The 23,838-nt window shown below is 36.8% G+C and overlaps 1 protein-coding gene across 1 annotated transcript in view; it reads left to right on the top strand.

The window, feature by feature from the left end:
* The window catches only part of pdzd8 (PDZ domain containing 8), a 48,124-nt gene extending 28,117 nt beyond the window's left edge, over nt 1-20,007 (top strand). Inside the window, exons 4-5 of the mRNA XM_067367576.1 lie at nt 15,097-15,259; nt 15,399-20,007. Coding sequence (XP_067223677.1) covers nt 15,097-15,259; nt 15,399-17,659 — 2,424 coding nt within the window. The 3' untranslated portion in view covers nt 17,660-20,007. The remainder of the gene's footprint in view (nt 1-15,096; nt 15,260-15,398) is intronic.
* Nucleotides 20,008-23,838: the final 3,831 nt, after the last annotated feature.

The following is a 23,838-nucleotide window of genomic DNA, read 5'->3' as shown; positions in this document are numbered from 1 at the left end:
CATCAGACTCGTGGATGGATTGATATGGTAAAATCAACGCCATCATTACAGTCTTTACAGTGTGTACAATCACTGAGCTTTAGGAAGCTTCCAGAGCTGAATCAGTCATGGTAATGGGCGTTTGTTTCTGCTTTAAGTGGTAGACCAATCACAACAGACTGGGTTGAACACTGTGTATTGGACGGTGCACGTATGTGTTAGTGTGTGTTGTGGGAATCCCGCTCAGTCACTGGGATTTTTTCCCCCATCACTGTTGTTTAGAGGGTTGTGACATGGTTTAAAACATGTTGCCTCTTGTCATTTCAGATCAGTGTCTTTTATTTCCTTTCCTTCCTTTTTTTTTAAATGACATGCATTTTGTTTGAGTATGTTGTATATTAGAAGTTATGTACATATAGCTTCTGTGATGTGTTTGTGTATCATTTCAGATGTTTTGCAGTTGAATGTTCCTTTGACATGCACACACGTACCAAATTTTGCCTTCAGTTTGTGGTGTGTGTGTTACGTGTTGGCTTGTTTCCATTTGCCCACCTTGATTTAAATCTCATTTAAAGCCAAGACAAATAACCCTCTGTATACCTGCTTTGTCAGGATATCAGTACAGAGTCCTATTCATCTTAGCTTATTTAGATAAAGACATCTCTTATAATGGTTCTGAGATGGCTGTTTCATCCGCAGCACCCTGTCTTATCACAGACTTCTGTGGGCAGTGAGTAGGTAGCTGAGAGGACTGGCTTTTGGGAAATAAAATATATATATATATATAATATTTATTGTTAGGCGGTTTGACCTTTTTATAGTACACCTTTTAACCCTAAGATTATTCAGGTAGGGTAAGGTAAGTCAAATCTAGACTAAACCGTAAAGTAGGTAGGTTGAAGTCCTTCAGGAATGACATAGAAGACTACCTTGTGGTTGTTTTTTATTGAGGCTCAGTTTGTAGTTACGAGTCTCACGGAAGGCAATCGTAACAATAAAATATCTCTTTTATTGGTTACAATACAAAGCAGTTAATTCAAAATAAAACTTAAATCAGCTTAAGCTAAAAGGCTCTATAACCTAGCTTTATCCAGCAACGTTGGAGATGCTTCAGGTGTCCTTCTACACTTAATGCAGGCAGCATCTGAGGCCTTTTAATCCTCAGACTTTTATACTACTTTTTGGGGAATTGCAGCTTCATATTACTCATCAATTGATCAATGCCTATGATCCAATCCTCCTTTTGTAGATGCATCAGTCTCTGTATCTCTTACTTACTAAGCCAGATGTCCTTTCTCTGTCGCATACACTGGTGTCTTCTTCTAGCACTCTTAATCTTCTTCCTAAAGTCTTCGTCTGGTGTACCTCCGCTTGAGGTTGCAACATGCTCTCTTCACCCTTATTGTTAACCTGTAGCAACTCATAATGTAATAACTGCACATAATGTATTGTAATAAGTATTACATTATTATTGTAATACAATGTTCATAATGTAATTTTCTCAAAACATAATAAAATCTTGAGCGCATAATGTAATAATTTTTAAATGAGAAATTTTACATTATGAACTCACCAAAAACATGTCATATTTTCATTATTGTAATAGCTTTTAAAACATAAAAATAGTATTCCTTTACAATAGATTTCTATTTCCCTTAAATAGAATAATAATATTTCACAATATCACTGTTTTTACTGTATAATAAATTCAGCCTTGTTGAGCATACAAAACTTCTTTTAAAAACATTAAAAATCTTAACAATCCCAAACTTTTGAACGGTAGTGTATATACAGTCAAACCAAAAATGTAGACATTTTTGATATTTTTGATAGATGTTTTTACTAGTGGGTGCAGGACACTATAGTTCATTTATGCAAGTGAGGATAGTAAACTGTGACATATTTTACCCAAATATTCTTCATAAAAATTTGGAACCAAAAATTATTCATACACTTTGACCTGACCATGTTTTGCTTAAGTGTTATCTGACATAATTAAAATGAATTTTTTCTGACACAGTTTAACTCTGAGAGCTTGTCATATTTTATTACCATTTGTTAAACTATAGTGAATAAACTATATTAATGAATGAAATGTTCAAGATGTCTGAATACATTTTGGTTTGACTGTATATAATATATATTCTGCAGTTTGGTGTAATACTGAGAGGAAAAAAATCATTAAACATTTAAAGATGTCAAAAGTCAGGTAGCTTTTAAAAAGACAAATATGTGTATTAGTTTTGTATTCATATGCATTTGTTTTCCATATTTTAGCATTGATTTATGCTAAAATAGTTTGGTGTTTTGTCTGATTTAAAGGCGCAATATGTATTTTTTTCACCGCTAGAGGTCACCTATTCAAAACAAAAGCGTAGCTTGATGACTAAAGATGCATCAGGAATCGGTTGAAAACCGATTAAAATATGTGACGATTCAAGTCTGTTGAGATGCTAAATGAATCACGATACATTTGAGGGTGGGGTTTATATGAATGTATATCTGAGGAGAGCTGACTGGGTTCAGAAAAGTTTAGATGGTATTTTCTTTTCATCTTCCCTCCGTAAAATGCATCAGCGCTGCTTTGTTTATAGTGGTAACTAAGGAAGCGCTGTATTGCTGCTGTTCCATAAGCGCCACCTGCTGTCAAGACAGTGTATTTGCATTCTCGTGCGGCCCGTCTGCTGTTGTGAAGTTTTATGTAGCATAATTTCACAAAATTAAAATCTGATCTTTTTTTTTTTTTCTTCAAATGTTAAAAAGTATACAATCTAATTTAAATTTAAAAACTGCTCATGCTGCATGTATGAGCATCTTTGTTGGGATCGTGATTAAAATGCAGTGGTTGCTTCTAGTTTTAAATGGCTACAGATAGTTCAGCCTATAATAGATCAAATAAACATCTTGTTCATGTACTCATATGAAGAGATTTCTTTTATTTGTATTATTAATTTATTTAATTTAGGATTAGTTAAGATATTCATTTTCACAAAGAAATATGCTGTATTTTGTCTAAGAGACACTTTCACATTTAAATCTCATTTTGTAAAAAAAAAAAATAGTGAGAAAATCGTTTGAAAATCGTATCGTAAATCGTATTAAATCTTGAGTTGAGTGAATTGTTACATCCCTATCGATAACTCTGAGACTCAGTGCGGAATCATGGGAGATGTTGTCTTCACCTCACAGCCAGGGGAAAAGAATCCGAAGGGACTCGGACAGAAATCATGTTTATAGATGAGATTATTAACGTTACTGTATAATGAAGCAGAGCAGGGCTGGGGGTTGTGGGAGTTGAACGAGGCCGCTGGAGCGATTTGCTAATGAGAGACCAGCACGACACAAGCAGAACTTTTATTATGCCACAGTCGCCGCTTCCACTTCTTCTGTCAAGCGTATGGGGAGTAACGCAGTGCTGTTTTATCATATTAAATACATTTGAGTGTGTTGAAAATGATTTTATAATGTTACTCTGTGCGTTCGCTCAGCAGCTGCTATGAGGCACTTGTTGCAGTAAGCTAAATCAATATTAGAATAACATATTAATATAATTAAGAAAACAAGATTCAAACAATAAGACTAAATGTGTTGTGTTATATAACAGTGATTAGTTTACTGTCTATAAATGTATCCAAACAGTTGTTCCCTTGTCTAATAAAACATATAATACATTAAAGCGTTTTTGGTGTTTCCATGATTTTTACAAAATAAAACCGGAAATCGGGGTTAACGTCAATATGATGTCAATGATAGGTGACACACGGACACGGCCCGTGTCTTGGTTAAAATTGCTTATTTTTCTGGATTTAAACATTCTTGGAAACATCTGGGATAATGTAAGTACACAAGTCAACAAAATATATAACACATATTTTAATCCAAAAATCTTACATATTGTGCCTTTAAATAATAAATAGCCATTAGCCAGGTAACTGGAAAAAACATTTTCCTAATCAGTAGGCTAATTTTGTTTTGCTTTCCAGTAAAAATCCTCAAAACAGTATAAATATCAGTGCACATGAAGGGTTTACAGATTATTGGAACTTCTGCTATATGGGATTCCCAGGCTGTTTTGCTAGTTTGTATTTCCAATTGATTTTGCTCTGTGTGCCAATGACGATAAACCAACTAATTTGACAGCCATCCCTGTGCATGACAGAGCGTCTGATGGGTGTATTACCAACTGCACAGACACCAACACTCATTGCTGGCTATTCCAGCCCCATTGTTAAATTAATCCCAGCCACGCCCCCCACAACAGAAAAAGCTGGACACTGATTGGTTGGTACAGTCTTGATGCATGTGACACGCAAACAACATAGTTTTAATATGTTGACGCAAGAGATGACGCAAGTTGCAACAGATAACGGAAATGTTATAACACAACATAATAATTTGTAATAAATCAATATTCTGGAGATCGATTTAATGGATTTCTATCTTAAGACACAGACAGGCACACTTTCCACAGCCACAAAGATTTGTATCTTAATGACGTTATTTTGCAAAGTGCCATAAATTGTCATGATCCATTACAGCAGCATTTTGCGAGGCAATGTATGGAAAAACCTATCTTGTCTTTAGTCAGCTGTGTAGCAGCGCATTAGGATTTTCAGCCAGTTGACTCTTGTTCCCTCCAGCCGAGTGTACGGGGTCGGGGATAGGGGGTCGAGTGACTTTAACTTTGTTCTGAAGTATGTATTGCCCACAGTCAGCTGCTGGTGTATTTTTAGTTAATTGTTGTTTGTTCTGGGGTGTCTGACAGGCCAGCTGCTCTTTGTCTGTGCTGCTACGATTTGATGCACTCTGAAGTATATTGCCGCTAAATCTCATTTTTATGCAGTTTATTGCTGCTCTCTGCTTGTCCGGGCACCTTCCCTGGAAATAAAAAGATTGGAGAAAGGAGAGAGAGAGAGAGAGAGCTGCAGACCAATCAGGACCAGAGAGGACCATGAGGCTCTAACGTTATATAGCTTCATTTACAACTACTTTTTCTTTTATTTGCTTTGCTTTTTTCTTAATTTTCTTCCTTGCTTTTCCTTTTCCTTTCCTTTTTTCTACATAATTTCCCTTCATCTTTTCTATTTCTCTATTTCCTTCCTTCCTTTCTTCTTCTCCTTTCTGTAGTCTTTACATAATTTCATTAATCTTTTCTTCCTTGCTTCCTTTTCCTTATTACTTCTTCTGTGTTCTTTTGCCACTTCCCATCCCTTCCCCTTTCTTTTCCTTCCCTTCCCTCTTTTTCCAAACTTTCCTTTAGTACATCTTCCCATTTGTCCATTTGTTCCCTTCCTTGTTGCTTATTTTATTTCCTTTCTTTTTCTTCATTTAATTTCCTTTTTTTTTTTAAATTTACTCCCTTTTGTTTCCTTCCATCCTTTCTTCCTTTATTTACTTTCCTTTGTAATTTACCTTATTTTCTTACTTTTTCTTTCATCATTTCCTTTTATTTTGTTCATTTCCTTAATTTTTTTGTATTGACAGTGTTTGACATGTATTTTGAGGTTTCTCACTGGCCACATCAAGTGCCAGTCACCATTAATATCTTGCAGTTAGATTGGGGCCAGGCATTAGTCTACCCTTCGTTCAGAGTCCATCGCTCTTTGAAGCAAAATGTCAGCTGTTGAATATACAGCTGCAGTGGAGAGTTTTATAAAGCCATAAATCTTCTGACGGTATCAGACAGCTGCTGATTGCATGGGAAAGGGACATTTGAAACTCCACTTTTAAGTAACTGACTCAGTTTAAGCTTGGAGAAATGAAAATGACAAACAAAATGCCAGAATGATAAGGACACACTCTTGCCACCCCCCCCTCACCCCGCATGTTGGATGGCCTTTGAGTGCTGATACGACACTCTTCATTTTCCCTTCCATCTGTCATTTGGTTGTTCTTGTTCTACCTTTGTCCCGTTCGCGTGTGGGTTAATCTGAGGGCGGGCCCATGTAGATTAGGGGACAGATCCTGAGCGGGTGAATAACAATGAAGGCGCTAAAAACGGAACCGACTCGGACGGACGTTGAAGAACGTTGTGGCCGCTGTGAACAATTGCAAATGAGAGGGATGAGAAGGGTCTTGTTTTTTGAATGTCCCCTGTCTCCATAACAACCCTCCCTTTTGTGTGGCGCTCTCTGAAAAGCCTCCTCCTATCACAAAAACATGAAACATGAAAATTCAGCCCGTCCGTGATGAGACGCGACTGCATTCATCTCAGCTTTGAAAAAATGTGTGCAAATCAGTGTTTTCTGGGATAGGACCGTCCACAAACAGAAAATGAGAAGCAATTAGTGCAACTTGCTGAGCCCATGGTTGAGGGTTTCTTCCAAGAAATAAAGGCTTATAATATTAAGTAGTACTTAAGTTTGCTTTGGAATCAGTAAATTTGTGGTAGTTTGTTTTGTTAAGGTTTTTATGATGTAGTGTAAATTGTTTCCCTCTAACTCATAACTTTGAGAGTGAACTGGATAAAGCAGATTTTGTATAGTATAACAGTAACCTCATGTCCTTGTCTTGTAACTATGTGTGACAGGGTATTTTGTTAATTTGCATAGATTGGAGGATGGGTGAAAAGAAGAAGAGCTAATGATTGAATTAGCAGAGTGTCAGAAAAGGGCAGTGTTGACGATATTCCACCACGCCATCAGTTATTATGCTACATGTGACTCAAACCAGGGAACTTAATATAACACACATTAATCCACAGCAATGCTTCTTGATTAATTATCCTCACTTCCTGCCAGCTTTGGCCATCACACATTTTGAAATTGAGTTTTCATGAAGCTCAGAAAATTCTCAATATAACATTTGAACTGTTCAATTTTTAACCTTTTTACTAATGGGATAATTTAAAATAAATGCTTTCACTTGGTCTGCGGATACATAAATCTTTTATATCCTTGCAGTATTGGTGTAATACTGAGGGGAAATAATCATTAAGAACCTTTTACAGAAGACAAAATTCAGATCTATTTAATCTTTTATATATATATATATATATATATATATATATATATATATATGTATATGTATATATATATATATATATATATATATATATATATATGTATATGTATATGTATATGTATATATATATGTATATGTATATATATATATGTATATGTAGTATATCTATGTATATGTATGTACGCATGTATACCTTAAAGAAAAAAAAAAAGAATATATTTTCAGAGAATATAGATATATAAATATTTACTTCTGGTAACACCAGATCTTTCTAAAATCCTTCATCCATCCACATCTTTTTTTTTTTCTCTCTTTTTGAAATAAATTAATCACTAGGGCTCTTATGCTCTCTCTGGTAATGCTCTCTCTCTGTCTGTGTGTGTGTGTGTGTGTGTGTGTGTGTGTGTGTGTGTGTGTGTGTGTGTGCATGCCTTGCGGGGACTGCTACCCTATACCCTAACACTAATCTCTCTGACATGTGCCAGATGATTCGATTACTGACCATTGCTCTGACGGCTCTCACTACAGCATCAGGCCACCAAACCCAGCCATTGTGTGTGAGAAAGACGCAGAGTGTTTGTGCAGTAGAACTAGCCAACATACTGAAACTAGATAGATAGATAGATAGCACTAAATGGAGAAACCCTAACCATATGGAGGAAGCTAGAAGTTTGCATTCTCATTCATCTAAAATCATCTCTGTTGTCTCTAAAAATATGTATTTAATCATTTACAGAAATATATATATATATATATATATATATATTTTTTTTTTTGTGGCATTACTCTTTGATTAATGTTTTCTCTTTTTGCTAGTTGGTGGGAGTGAGTCCGTATGCTTGTCGATTTTAATTTCGTTAGGTTGCGGATAAAACTAACAAATTTGAAGAAAAAAAAAAAAAAAAACTTTCATTTTAAAGAGAAACAGGCTCTCGGGCGTACAAAAGGTCTGTGCTTCACTTTCTCAGAGATTGTTCATGCGTCTGTATTGGTCTAAAGTTGCTGAAGGCTGCTGCCTCGATCCTTACTGTTTGCGTCAGTCATTGAAACACGTCAAACCACATTACATTTCCAGTGAGTTGTTCCATCATTGTGTGACGATGGATCTTTTTACCGAACTGCTTGTTCACTCAACAAAGCACAAAATAAACCTGCTGCTTCTTTGTTGATTATGTTGATTTATCACATGATCACCTGTGGCATGTTTGACTTGGCACGGCCTCTGTCAACCCTCAGGCCTGGTGTGCATTTGATCTGGAAGCTAGGGCTGCTCGATTATGGCAAAAATCATAATCACGGTAATTTTAGTTAATATTGCAATCACGATTATTTAACACTATTATTGGTGGGTGATATGATTAAAGTCTTATTTCATGACGTGTAAATATTTTGTGAAATTTCGCAATTATCGATACTTTAGCAAAAACTATAGGTTAACTAATTTAAGTAAAAGGTCCTCTCAACAGTAACACAAGACAAGTAAACAATCAGAAATACAATAAAAACAAAGAAATGAATTACAAACAAATCTGACAAATAAATACAACAGAACAAAAATACTAATTAAATAAACCATGCTTTAGGTTTTTCAGGAAGATGTACCAACAGTGGTATTCAGACCAAGTAATAGCTTACAACAGAAATTTAATGAAGTAATCAAATGTAAAATTACACTGCTGTATACATAAAATATAGATTAATCCTTATTACAACTACAGAAAGTTATTCATTCATGAACAGTGGGTGATTTTATCTGTCTTTTGTTGTTTGATTAAAATTAATGACAGACTGCAGCAGGTTTATTAGGCTACTGTCACTTTAAGGATGGTTTCACACTAGCACCTTTGGTGCGCACTCTGGGTCGATTGATGTTTGGTTTGTTTGCAGGATGTGAACCTGTGTACCATATCTGAGTCTGCTTGTAAAGGGTAGACTAGGGTACAGTTCATGTGCATCCGGTTGCTACTGATATGAATGCAGTTGTACTAAATCACGGAAGTGAACTGCTATTAATTACATATGATATGATAAAAATGTGTGTATGTCTGTGTTTCACTCACTTTCCTGACGAGCGTGACTGGCGTATTGTAAGCAGAGAGCGGTATATCTCATTTCTGCTTGCCTTCAGCATTCTGTGCAAATCGGCAAAAAGGTAACACAGCTCTGTTTATCATATTAGATACATTTGAGAGTGTTGAAAATGATGTTATAACATTACTCTGTGCGTTCGCTCAGTGGCTGCTGTGAGACACTTGTTTGAGACACACTGCAGTAAGATAGATCGATTTTAGAATATCATATTAAATGCTGGATGGCTTGTGTTGATAAATGGCATGCAATTAATTTTAAAACGTATTGTATGATGGAGAAAATGCTGTAATACTGTTACTAAAAATAAAGCTGCATCTGATTATGCTATGTTAGCTACTTCACAAAATAGTGTTTTTCTCTGAGGCATGGTAAAGCATGGTACTCGCAAAAAACATTTATTTAAACAATAAGACTAAAAGTGTTGAGCTATATAACAGCAATTAGATTTCAGTCTATAAATATATCAAAACAGTTGTTCCCTTGCCTATTAAAACATGTAATATATTAAAGCGTCCTTGGTGTTTCCATGGTTTCTACAAAATAAAATCGGAAACTGAGGGTAACCCGGGTATGACGCAATTTACAGGCGACTCCTCACACGTCCCGGAGCCTTTGTTAAAATTGCAATTTTCTAATGATTTACAAATGGAAACATTTGGGATATTGTAAGTACTCAAGTGAACAAAATATATAACACTGGCCTAGTGGTTTTTGGATATTTTACTGCAAAAATCTTACATATTGCACCTTTTAAGAAGGAATGAAAGAGCACAATTGTGAAGGAAAGGGGATGCGGCAGTGGCACAATAATCATTTTACATCGATTATCTTGTTTTCATATTCTTTGGAAGCCAAAATCAAAATTGAAAAAATCAATTACGATGAATTGCACAGACCTACTGGAAGCTACAGGTCTGTTTAAGATAATCACACTCAGATTCAACCAAGGTTTCATTTTGTCAACCTTTGGTACTTTTATTTATCAAGGATGAATTACATTGATCAAAAGTCATGGTAATGACATTTATAATGTTTACTATATAACTTACTGTTCATCAAAGAACCCTAAAAAAAGTATCTCAGTTTCCACAAAAATATAACGCAGCACAACTTTTTTCAACATTAATAATAATAATAATAATAAATGTTTCTTGAGCACCAAATCAGCATATTAGAAAGATTTCTGAAGGATCATGTGACACTGAAGACTGGAGTAATGATACTGAAAATTAAACCTTGCCATCACAGGAATACATTACAATTTAAAACATATTTCACAATATTACTGGTTTTACTGTAATTTTGATTGAATGAATGCCACCTTGGGAAGCATAATAGACTTCTTCCAAAAGCATTAAAAAGTCTAACTGACCCCAAATGTTTGCTGAACCCAGGGTAAAGCAAAGTGTCTATCAATTATGTGTTTTCTGTCGGGCATCATCATTATCACCTGTGTTGCTTAAGTAAAGGATAAGAGCCTCCTCTGAAAAGGGTAGATTTATATAAGCCAGTCAGGGAGAAAGGTGTGGGATGAAGGGAGTGGGAGGATGAATGAAATGGATAGCAGGAAAAATGGAGGTAGAGAGAGAAATGAATAGTGGGAGGTTTGGCTGAACACACAGAGTCACTCCTCCAGGAACAGGTGTACACACAAGGCAACTGTCCGTTCGGCACAATAGCTTCAATGGGCATCTGTCAACAATCACACCGCTGCACGTAACGTTTACCACCTACTAACACGTATACACTCACTCACTGACACCTGATGAGTAGAAGGAACCTTCCATTTTGTTGTACAGTGTGTGCGTTGTGAGTGTGTTGGGCTGATGTTGTGTGACATGTTTTCTTTCTCTGAGCAGTTATTCATCTGTCTGTCTCTTTGAGTGCACAGTACGATTTGATGTCTGTGCTCATTTAGAGGCAATATTAGGGTGGCCAAGCATTTCACTGCATTTTTTTTGTGCTGTGCATATGAGAGAGTGAGAGACTTGAGTTCTTTCTTTGAGAGGCAGAAAAACTAGAAAAGTAAATGCAATTAAAAGTTGCTGTTTTGTTACTAAAACAATAATTCAAAAATGAAAAGTCATTATTTACTCACTGTCATATTACTTCCTAACTTATTTTAGTTAATATCTTCTATGTTGTCACTAAATGTTGTTTTTTTTATCTCTTATTTATGCCTTGCAAACTTAAATATTTGATTGTATATTATTTATAGAATATTGTTGATGTACAGGAACACTACCATTCAAAAGTTTGGGGTCGGTTAGATTTTTAAATATTTTTGAAAGACTTACTCTTATAACCACCAAGGCTGCTTAAAAAAAAAAAAAAAAAGGTAAAACAGTAATATTGTTAAATATGATTGCAATTTAAAATATTTTTTTCTATTTTAATATATTTTGAAATGCAATTTTATTCCTGTGATAATAAAGCTGGAATTTCAGCATCATTATTCCAGTCTTTAGTGTCACATGATCCTTCAGATATCATATCATATATCTATGTCTGATTTGGGGCTCAAGAAATTTTTATTTTTTTTAAATCAATGTTCAAAACTACGGAAGAGGATTAGGGCCAAGCAATAATAAAAAAATAAAACCATCTCGAGATTAAAATTGTTAAATTTCGAGAAAAAAGTTTAAATAAAATGTTGAGAATAAACTTGTTAAATTTCGAGAAAAAGGTTGAGATAAAATGTTGAGAATAAACTCATTAAATTACGAGAAAAAAACTCGTTAAATTTTGAAAAAAAAAGACGAGATAAAATGTTGAGAATAAAGTCATTAAATTACAAGAAAAAAGTTGTTAAATTACGAGAACAAATTCTTTAAATTATGAGAAAAATGTCGTTAAATTTCGAGAAAAAAGTCGAGATAAAATGTTGAGAATAAACTCATTAAATTATGAGAAAAAAGTCGATAAATTACGAGAACAAATTCATTCAATTTGAGACTTTAATCTCGAGATGGTTTTATTTTTTATTATTGCTTGGCCCTAATCCTCTTCCGTACAAAACAGTTGTGCTGTTGAATATTTTTGTGAAAATGGTAATGATTTTTTTTTCTCCAGTATTCTTTGATGAATAGAAAGTTCAAAACAACAGTACTTATTTCTAATAGAATTGTTTGGTAATGTAAGTCTTTACTGTCACTATTGATCAATATAGTTTATCCCTGCTAAATAAAATAGTTGATTTCCCCCCTACATTTATTGCTGTAACTTTTGTTTTGTAATATGTTGATATGTTGCTAATATGTTAAAATACTGGCAGAGCAACTACAAATCATTTATTCATAGTTCCTTCTTTTATATTTCACAGAAGAAAAAAAAGTCATGAGTTTGGCATGACATATGGGTGAGAAATTACAGATTTAATTTTATCAGCTTGTAGGCTTGTTTTTATCGTGCTCCTATTGAATGTGTGTAATGGTATTTAAGTGTTGTTTTAATTCTGACATTTATGCTGTAATCAATGGAATTGACCTGAAAATGTCCCTAAGGCCCCGTGTTTGTTTGTTGAAAAGCTGTTTTATATTTCCGTGATACTCGATGTGAGGGTGTATCTTTGAACCTTGTGGTGATGAGGTGAGACAGACAGCAAATTGACAGATGAACAGCGTCCTCACGTACCAGTCGGAGCGGCAGCAGTCCGTTTACCTGCACTCAACACATGCAGACACACAGTAACGCACACAATGAGTGTGTGAGCGTTCCTCCTGCTGTGCCTTTCCATGGTTGTGTAATTACCCCTTAGCCACCACTCAGCTACAGAAATCGCCTGTAATTGCCGCTCAATGTCGCTGTTTGGTTCCTGTGTCAGACAAATCTTTCTTACTCTTTCATTTCTTCTCTCTCGCTCTTTGAACCTTGTCATTTTGTCATTCTAAAAGCGGAAAACTAAGGTACATGTTAAGCACAGATGTCTTTTTCACCCTAGTTTTTATTTATTTGTGTTTTTAATGCAGATTCTTTTGTTTTCTACTGTAATTCCAAGTGTCTTGGTTCCCATTCAGTTGTGGACGACAAAGTCTGTTGGGAGTGCTTTAGTTGTCATATTCTTTTAAGCAGAAAACTTGACCTTGATGCTCATTCGGTCTTAGTCAATGCATCATATAATGTAGGTCCAACCAGTTCTGATGTTGAGGTACAATATGTACCTGTACCAGAAGACTTAGATCTGGAAGTAATTTTAGTGCTTGTTAAAGTTAATATCAGATGAAAGTCTTCTCTAGATTATAGCCCCTGTCCACCATGCAACAAACAATGGTGTCTTGTTTTCTGTGTTTATGTTTGTTTCAGCAATTGAACATATTAAATCCAGAACTTCAGTTTAATTCCGGATCACACAGGTGGTGAATAAGGAGTTTACTCACATAGACTTTGCTTTTTCCTGAACAGGTTGCAATGAATTATCCCAAACATGCCGGTTAAGAAGACCATCAGTGGCCTCAAAAAAGCCTGAAGCTTTTGTTTTTCTCCCACAAACCCTCTCTGACATGTGTAAAGGGTAGGATCAGGTTGTGTCCCGAGGGAAGAAATGTTCAGAATTAATCATCTCTGTGGAGAGTTTAACAGCATCCCTTCAGTCATTAAGATTTATATTCCCGTGTGTTATAAACAAACTTATCTTCAGCATCTCAGCTAAAAGATGACATGTATGCAAATAGTATTGGCACAAGTATTCTCTCCTTGTCTCTTTTCTTACTCATTCCAATGGCTACCACATGTGCCCTCCTTTTAATAGCAATTCAGTTATGTAAAGAAACTAGCTTTGACGTAATTTATGATGAATCAGTTGACCATTCTTGTGACGTACACTTGACCATTTTAAACAGGAATATTCAAATAAAAAATAAGATATAAAAATAAGATTATTAAAACAACTGTGTACATTACAGTGAAAACAGCAAAACAATGGCAACGTCATTACAATAATATATCAATGTTAAATATTAATAAATGTTAAATGTATTATTAATAACATTCAATATAATTCAAATAAAATTTATATAAAATTATATAGGGGTTTGGAATTATCCGTTTTATATTGTTGAATTTGGGTGTTTTTTTTAAGTTGCCTTCTAAGAAATTACCGAGGGTTCTTAAATGTTTCTATAGACAGTTAGTCATTGGTCAAAACTGGGCAAGTCAGTCTTCAGCTTGCCAGCTTGAGTAGATCATCTGTTTTTTCATCCCATGTTTAACTCAATCAGTGCCCTTCTCAAGGGTTATAACAAATGACAGCAGCAAAATTACAGTCATCCATCTCAGCAGCATGGATCTGCATCCTGTCTTTTCTTGCCCACCCCCAGCACAAACGAAGGGGAAAGAGAACAAGGGAGACACAGAGGACATGTCATGGAAAGATCAATGAAAAACAATCTCACTAGTGTTTGTGCAACTGCTATACAGTCCTGATCATCATTTTTGTTTCTTGGTGGATCTAGTGGAATTTTTCCTTATGTTGGCACACTGATTTACTCCTTGTGTACCTGGTGTTGTATGGTGTCAACCCAAGCTGCAGGTGGAGCTGCAGGTGGATATTATGATGCAGGCTTCGTGATGCAGCCAGCCTCGAAACAGCAGCTGCTACTTCGTGGCACGTTTAGAGTGAAATTATCAGTAATTGCAGACCTCCCATGCCTTCGTTTCAGAGAGCATTGTTTTATCACCATGAAAATTGTTGGATGTGATGGGAAGAGAGAGCTTTGTATAGAAAGTGAAAGCTGTCTTTTTCACGTCATAATGTAGGTTGTCCGCCCTAATTATAAACTGCTGTTGCTGTCAGAAAAAACTTTTGGCTTAACTGCTACTGTTCCAATCAACTAGTAACAAAAAAGCTTCCCCTAACTTCTCCAATCCTGTCAAGTCCAACTTGGTGATTTTATAATTTAAAGTAATGTATGCTAGAAGAACACCTGGAATAAAGAAAAGATGTAACAATTTACAAAGCTACTTGGAATCTAATTATTATTGTGAAGCCCCAGTTTCTTCAATTACAACCTTTTCATTAAAATTATTAGCAAATCTGATATTGTTTCCCTTTGTTTTGTGCTGCAGACGGAGGTGATCAAAGGACCATCTGGCAGTGTGGGGATGACTTTCAGGCATGTTCCGGCCAGTGATGGTGACACGGTGCATGTGAGCATAGAGACCGTCACCCCAAACTCCCCAGCTGCCCTGGCGGACTTACAGAGAGGAGATCGCCTCATTGCTATTGGAGGTTAGAGATTACATAAATTTACTCCTTACCATTCAAATGGAATGTTTGACATGATGGGTAGGTCATTTAATGCCCAATTTCGTAAGATTTTATAGTACATTTGCAAAGCTTAAAGTGTTGTTCATGTTTTTTTGCACAGGAGTCAAAGTGACATCCTCTGTTCAAGTGCCGAAACTGCTGAAACAAGCTGGAGAGAGAGTGATAGTGTTATATGAGAGGCCGGTCCGTCACCAGGTGCCTGCTGTGGGCTTGGGAACACTCCAAGAAACCCTTGGCCCAATGGAGGAGCCAAGCTATCTTCCTCAGCCTGGGGGCTACGAGGAGGACCCAGCCCCAATAACCACCATGGACATATCTGATAACAGAGACAATGACTCTGAGTTTGAGGAGCTGATTGTTGAATCCAAATCAACTGCAGCTCCAGTCACTGTTGACACTAAGGAGGATTTCCTGCTCTCTGTAAACCAAAGTCCCAAAAAAACTGTGGCCAACCTGGCCAAGCCCCTTGGTTCCATCTCGCCAATTCTCAACCGCAGGCTGAACCTTCAGTCCCCACTCAAACCCCAGCCCAAAGAATCACCAAAGCCGCCAAATGTCAAGACTGCTGAACCCTCTGAACAGCCACAGAGACCAACGGTGCCCCCTCCTCCACCACCTGCACGCCCTCCTGTTCCTCCCAGACCCCATATAAAAGTCACATCTGCCTCCTCAGAAACCCAAAGCCTGGTAGAAAGTAATGAACCTGCAGTGGAAAAAAGTCCAGAGAAAGCGCAACCCATTACTGGCAATGGCGAAAAACCATTAGAAAAAATCCCTGTTAAGTCACCAGAGTCGAAGCCTGTGAGCAAGCACCCAGAGCCCACAGAGGAAATCCTAAATATTCCAGTCACAAACAAACAAGATTCAGCCAAAGATAAGATATCTGAGAGCTCCTCCAATACTAGGGACAGTGTAGACGAGCACGGTCTCTGGGAATCATCGGAGACTATGTATCGCAGCAGAACTGCTCGCTGGAACAAAGCCTCTGTGGTCTTTGAAGTGGAAAACAACCACAAATTCCTTAATGTAGCACTTTGGTGCAAGAACCCATTCAAGCTCGGTAGTCTCTTGTGCTTAGGGCATGTCAGCTTGCGCTTGGAACACATAGCACTGGAATGCTTATCTACGTCATCTGCTGAATATCAGAGCACCTTTCGTCTTTGTGCTCCTGAACCAAGGGCCAGTGTCAGCCGTACTGCTTTGCGCAGCTTGAGCACTCACAAAGGTTTTAACGAGAAACTCTGCTATGGAGATGTTACACTCAACTTCACTTACCTGGCAGATGGAGAGTCAGACCTGTCCAGTGGACATATAGAGCGTGAGCGGGAAGGTAGTCTTCAGGAAGAAGACTTGAAAGACCGGGAAAAGGAACGGGAGCAGGTGCTTATGGTAACCCGGGATGAACAGAGTTACAGCGGCATGCAAATAGGAGAGATGCGGCACAATTTTCAAGACACTCAGTTCCAGAATCCCACTTGGTGCGAGTACTGCAAGAAAAAGGTGTGGACCAAAGCTGCCTCCCAGTGCATGACCTGTTCGTATGTTTGTCACAAGAAGTGTCAAGAGAAGTGCCTAACAGAGCACCCTTTCTGCGTAGCTGCCTCAGACCGACGTGGGGCAGATCCTGAGGCGAAGTCCACCATTAATCGGGCAACCACTGGCCTTACACGTCACATTATCAACACTAGCTCTCGGCTCCTCAATCTGAGGCAGGTGCCCAAAACCAGACTTCCAGAACAGGTTGCAGAAATAGGATCAGGGGTGGTGGAGCCTTCTCCGAAACACACGCCTAACACATCTGACAATGAGAGCAGTGACACAGAGACCTATGCTGGGGCCAGCCCTTCCAAGCAGCCACCTGGTAGTGGTGGCTCCAAACTGGTGCGTAAAGAAGGTGGGCTAGATGACAGCGTGTTCATCGCTGTCAAAGAGATTGGTCGAGATCTTTACCGTGGCCTCCCAACAGATGAGCGTTCGCAGAAACTGGAGTTTATGTTGGACAAGTTGCAGCAGGAGATTGACCAGGAGTTGGAGCATAACAACTCTCTAAATGTGGAAGAACGAGAGACGATTGACTCACGACGCAAGGCCCTCATCTCTGCAGCTCTGGCCAAGTCCGGTGAACGACTCCAAGCTTTGACTCTGCTCATGATTCACTACCGTGCTGGCATCGAAGACCTAGAGTCTGTAGAAAGCACCTCACCATCTGAACAGCATGGCTTTCCGAAGGCGAAAGCCGAGGGTCTGGAGGAGGCCCTGCTGGGCACAGAAGTGTACGACAGTGACATTTGCAGTCCCGTTGATGTTCAGATGCTGGATGAGATTACGGAGGAACAGATCTGTGTAGAGGCTTTACCGTAAAGATGACAAAAGGCGTCAGGGGCTTGGGACTCAAGAACAAAGACTTTTTCTCATGTATGATTTGGATTAAGATTGACCTGTGAGTCTTCCACAGGTGATTGTGAGGTTTGCAAAAGTATTCCTGAATATCACTGCAATGTACTGTCATTTGAAGAATTTTGTGAGAGTGTCAGTAGTTTACCAGATTTTTTTTTTTTTTACATTTTAATTTTTTTTAAATAAATAATTTCCCCCATCTTTAGTCTTTTAGTTAGTTGTAGAGGACAAAACCATCAATCTGAAGACGTTTAGCAGTATTACATAAAATGCACAAAATATGAGTTCCCATGACATCATGATCAAGCAGAGTTTTACCTGCCTTACCTGAATGGTTTAGTCAATTTTTTAAAACATATAAACTTCAAAAGGGAGAGTCGTGTGAAGCAAGATGAGCTTGAATACGTATTTTTATTCAAACTTTGTGTATTAGTACAGACTGAATTATATACTTGTTTGCTGTCAGTGATGTTCATGGTTGGAAAATCACCCTGCCTAGTGTGTTTTGAGCTTCAAGCCCCTCTGCCTTACACTATAAACTACAAAATGTAGGATTATACCTGAAAAACAGTCCATAGAACATGATGCCATTCCTAACCAACATTGTCCTCTCTGATAAGCACCTTTTCTCATGTTACTTCACAATTGTTACTAATTTTAAAGCGTTTGTTTATTTTTTAAATGTTGAACTGAGAGGGAATCCTCATAGGACAGATAATCTTGATGTTGTTATACTTTTGGGGACCATTCTTTGTCTAATTTATGTCACAAAGCCAATGTGACCTTTTTATTTTGAGGGAGGGATATTTATATTGCATACATATGTTTCATATGTTTCCATTAATTTTCAATAATCTCATTATATTTTAATCTCACTATTAATTATTATTACTTTGAGCCTTTGTGTTTTAAAATGGTGGCAATTTTTCTCAAACCTATTTAGCTTTTTATCCACCATCAGTTGGTCTGGGTGAATGGTTGTTTGTGTGAATGTGTCAGCCAGTTAATTTTTGGTTTCCTTTTCGTATTGTAATGTTTTGACGCGAGGAAATTTTCATTGTCTCGCATCTGTGTGCTTGGGCATGTTATAGCACCTTTGAACGTTAATTTTACATGTGTACTAATGAATGTATCTCCCAAATGACTCACTTTACATTCATTATTCCATTCACCTCTCAAAACATCATTTCTCAAAGTGTAAAACTACATCATTAAAAACTTTCTTTTGTCAATGCATACAGTATTCCCTAATTCCAAAAGCTAATGTGTAAATTCAATAACAGTCTGCTGGGCTCAAAAGCTGTGAGTCTGGTTTAGCCTCTGTCTGTATTTTATCTACCCTAAATGGACTAAATGGATCTATATATTTATATATAATTTTTTCTGTCATCACTCACATTTTATTATTATTTAAATGTGGTTTACACATTGACATCTGTCATTAAGTACATGCATTGCTGGATCTTTTTTTCCAGAATTAAAGCTTTTCAGTAAAAACAAATGACAAGGCCTTTAGGTGGCGAGGACAGAACTCCTAATCTAACCTAGTCGTGCTGTCCCTAGTTAATGTTTCTGCTGCTATAACATCTATACTATCCACTGGGCCTGGAACATAACATTTTTAAGAGTGGGTCCCCCTCAACCTGACCCAGTAATTACGTTTCACCATAGAGGACCTTATTGGGCCCCCCTCTTCACAGGGCCTTGGACAACATACCCAAAAGAAGTTTACCACTCAAACCAGAAAGGAACTTTTTCCTTTTGAATCACTGAAAGGAATAACATTTAAATGCTAATACTAAGTCAGTCATTAAAATGACAAATAATCTTTTTTGTTGTTGTTGTTTGCTGCTGCTGCTGTTATCCTGTGCTTCTCAAATTCAACGCCACCAACATATGCTCACAAAATATTGCTCCAATTATCTCTATCACAATGGAGGGAAAAAACAGTAAAATAACAAGTATAAAACATCATATCCACCTTGGCAAACTGTGGTTAAGCTTTTCTGGGAAAGCTGTTGTTCTTATTGGAAGCTGTGTCATGTTTTAAAGCGCTATTGTAAATGGGCTAGTAATGTAGGTGACTTTAAACCATGTCCTTTCTCCCTGAACTTATATAGTGCTCAACACGTGGGTCCATCCTTTCTTTTTGTTGTTGTTGTTTTTGCTTTATGTAAATATGATTTTGTTCTTTTGTGAGTTTTAATTACAGTGGAGGGCATCCACTGACAAAGTGCACAGCTTTTAAATTTGCTGCAAGACCTTTATGCACTGACATATCATATTTGCTTATGCACTTGAGATAAATAAATTGTTAGAAATAAAAGAAGTTCCTTTGTAATTTTTGCACCTTCCCATTCAGAGAGGTCTAGAGTATCACTTATCACAGTCAACCTACAAACAAGACGAACACTGCAACAGTGGTCATTTTCTCTTCGCCAGTTGCAATTGAATAAATCCAGAATGAGTCGGCGGCATATGAAACTAGCGCCGGTTTCACTAGATGAGCTGAGATATGCAGCATTGCCATGTACAACGAAGAACACTGCAGTTGACCAGATTTAAGTATTACAGGGAGTTTAGTTCACCCAAAAATGAAAATTCTGTCATTAATTACTTACCCTCATGTCGTTCGTTCGACCTTCCTTCATCTTCGGAACACAAAATAAGATATTTCTGTTGAAATCCGATGGCCTCCATAGCCAGCAATGTCATTTCCTCTCTTAAGACCCATAAAAGGTACTAAAGACGTCGTTACAAAGTCCATCTCACTACAATCATTTTATGAAGCGACGAGAATAGTTTTTGTGTGCAAAAAAAAAACTAAATAACGACTTATATAGTGATGGCCGATTTCAAAACACTGCTTTCTGAAGCGAATCATTGTATCGATTCATGATTCGGATCGCGTGTCAAACCGCGAAACTGCTGAAATCACGTGACTTTGGCGATCTGAATCATGAATCGATACACTGATTCATAACGCTTCGAAGCTTCAGGAAGCAGTGTTTTGAAATCGGCCCATCACTATAATCGTTTGTTGATATTGAAGGGACTTTAGCCGCACTAGAGTGACGCTGTTTGCGTAACTGAAATAAACAAATCTGATTGCACGGTACGGTTTGGAGTTGACTCGAATCGCAACGGAGGGTGGACAAAAAAACTATTCTCGTCGCTTCATAAAATGATTGAACCACTGTGAGATGGACTTTGTAACGACGTCTTTAGTACCTTTTATGGGTCTTGAGAGAGGAAATGACATTGCTAACGTTAGCTATGGAGGCCTTTCTGAGCCATCGGATTTCAACAGAAATAATCTTAATTTGTGTTCCGAAGATGAACGAAGGTCTTACGGGTGTCGAACGACATGAGGGTACGTTAAGTAATTAATGACAGAATTTTCATTTTTGGGTGAACTAACGTTAACCCTTTAAATTCTAAATTTGACGATAATAACGTGTTTTTGGGTTGGAATGGAAAAAGACGCAAGGTCTCGAGACGCCATTTTTTAAAATGTATTTTTGAGCAGCACATTTTTTGAGTGAGACGCTGCAAAAGATGCAGGATTTAGCACGAGTTTACATAGAAAAACAATGGAAAAGTAGTGGAGGGAAATGCAAAAAAAAACAAAAAAAACATTCGTTTGAACAACCTCTTACATTTAAACTGGGTTAAACTGTATAAACAATCACTCAAAAACAAAACTGTGAACTGATTGCAGGATTATCTAAAACTAAATGTTCATAATATTAGCTATTATTAAGACGGTTGGGAGCAGGTGGCATTCTGTTAGTCTGTGGACCCATTAACAAGATTGCCACACTGCAGAATCAATACCAGGAAATAACTCATTTAAACCTTGGGCCTATTGAGTAAAGCAACACATCTTTTTAAATCAATAGACCATATTAAAGTTCGATTTGATTGGATTTTCATTGGATAATGCAGTCTTGAATTGTCATTCTAGCAGGTTCTCTTTTCATGCCAGTATTATATAAGCTAAAATGATTTGTCAATCATGTAAACTCTTTTGTTTGCAAAATGATGAAGATCATTCGGGGAAAACAAACATTACATCTTTTTAAACATTTATTTTCTGTTGCGGTCACACACACACACACATTACCTTCAGAGCTCTAAAGCTGATGTAAAACCTAACCACCATACCAAACACTGGATATAAAACCATCAGCTCAACCTCCTAGTTGATATAGTTTAAACACAAACAGGACAGACCAGTCTGAAGGCACACACTGACATTGGCACATACACTAATTTCTGATTTAAAAAAAAAAAAAAACTATTTGAAAATAAATGACATAATACTCCTAAACCTTACTGGGTAAACAGTTTAGAAAATGACATGGAGATTAAAGGACACTCTGCAACTCGGTAACCTGACAAACATTGGCAGCACACTTACAAATCTAGACACCTCGCAGTTATGTTGGCTTTTAAAAATCTGAACTTGTTTTAGATCATAGTGGAATCTGTGCAGCGTCCCTGGCCAATTTTTATCGCAATGCTAGCAGATTGGCAGCAGGACACTGCTCCTTACATCAACACAAACATCCTCCAGTTGTGCAGATACTTAAAGTTGAGCTAACATGATTTTTCTCGAAGGCTAGTTCTGGTAGCAACTGTTGCGTTAAACTGATTGTAGCTCCAGAGGAAAACATGCGGTCTATCAAATCCATGATTTCATTTTCCTGTGGGCAATAAAAGAACCCATTCCCCTCAGTACATAGATGCCAAAGAAAATAACGGAGGGTCAAGCAGTTTTAAAGACTCATTTCCTCGCTATTTTACCTGTATGAGTCAGATCATTTTCTGCCAAAGCCAACCAGTTTAGCCCACATCTTGATTATAACATCAAAAAAAGATGGGACATATTTTCATTATTAGATTATCCTGTGATTTATCTTATATAGTATATAGTATATGAAGAATAGGGTCTAAAACACTTTTATAGCTAAACTTGCCATTAAATGGTGTTTTGCAGCAGGTTTGACTAATTTTAAGGCATAGAATGCATTTGTATTGTTTAAAAAAAATAAATGAAATAAAAAACATTGACCTGCACAGACCTATAATTGGATGAAATAACTAAATTATCCAATAATCTAAATAAAATATTTATAGTCTTGATAAAACCCCACTAATTTTGTATATGGCTTTAAGAAGCTCAATTCAAGGCCATGTTTGATTTCACAGCCAGTTCAGTTTTTAAAAAGATCAATAGCAAATTTGTTAGATGCAAAAAAAAAAAAAAAAAGAAAAGAAAGCAAAAGAACACGAAAAAAAAAAAAATCAAAAAATCAAAAATGACAGTGGGAAAGAGCAATAGAGCAATATTGAGGCATTCTTTACAAATGAACATATAAGCATTCCAGCACATTCAAAGGGCTTACTAAAATATATAAATATACATATATACTATATACACTTTAAAAGCAAAATATAATCTAAAGTACCTAAAGTATGTGGATGCTTTACAGCAATAATTTACTTTTCTTTATTAAACTAAACTGAAACCGCTTGTCACCATGTGTAATCAAAATGTGACTGTGGCTCATCTTTGATAGTACAGTACATCATTTTCAGCGGACAACACGCAGGTCACACAAGCAGAATGAGACAGTAGGACTTGTTTACATTCTGCTTGATTATCTGATGCTGTCAGACCTTTTGCTTTTTCACAAAACAAAAAAAAATAATCTTGAAATGTGTTAAGCTTAGGTTCTACACTCAAATGCAAGATAACAGTGAAATCTCAGACTGCCCTCTCAAAAGTCTAAATGAAAACCACACCAATTCAATCAAATAATGTACCAGATTTGCAGCAATCAAGTTTTAATAATTGGCCTAAAATGTCCTGTAGCTGTTCTCTATAATATATGTATTTTGAACTGATTATGATATGAATGGCAACATTTTAAGGCCCATTTCAAGGTTTATCTGACTCAAATGCACCTTCACTGACATTTACGCCTATGAAAAAGACTTCAACAGGACTGACAGATGAAGACCATACTTTCCTACCACCACAGGCAAACAATAAATATCCAATACATATCTGTCCAATAAGTCATACTAAATGAATATTTCAACTTCTTAACTGCCCTTTCTGAATTTGAATTAGA

This window comes from Chanodichthys erythropterus, chromosome 18, assembly GCF_024489055.1.
Source record: "Chanodichthys erythropterus isolate Z2021 chromosome 18, ASM2448905v1, whole genome shotgun sequence".
Taxonomy (NCBI): Eukaryota; Metazoa; Chordata; class Actinopteri; order Cypriniformes; family Xenocyprididae; genus Chanodichthys; species Chanodichthys erythropterus.
Note: the sequence above shows the minus strand (reverse complement) of the source record. Positions and strands in the feature narration are given on the sequence as shown.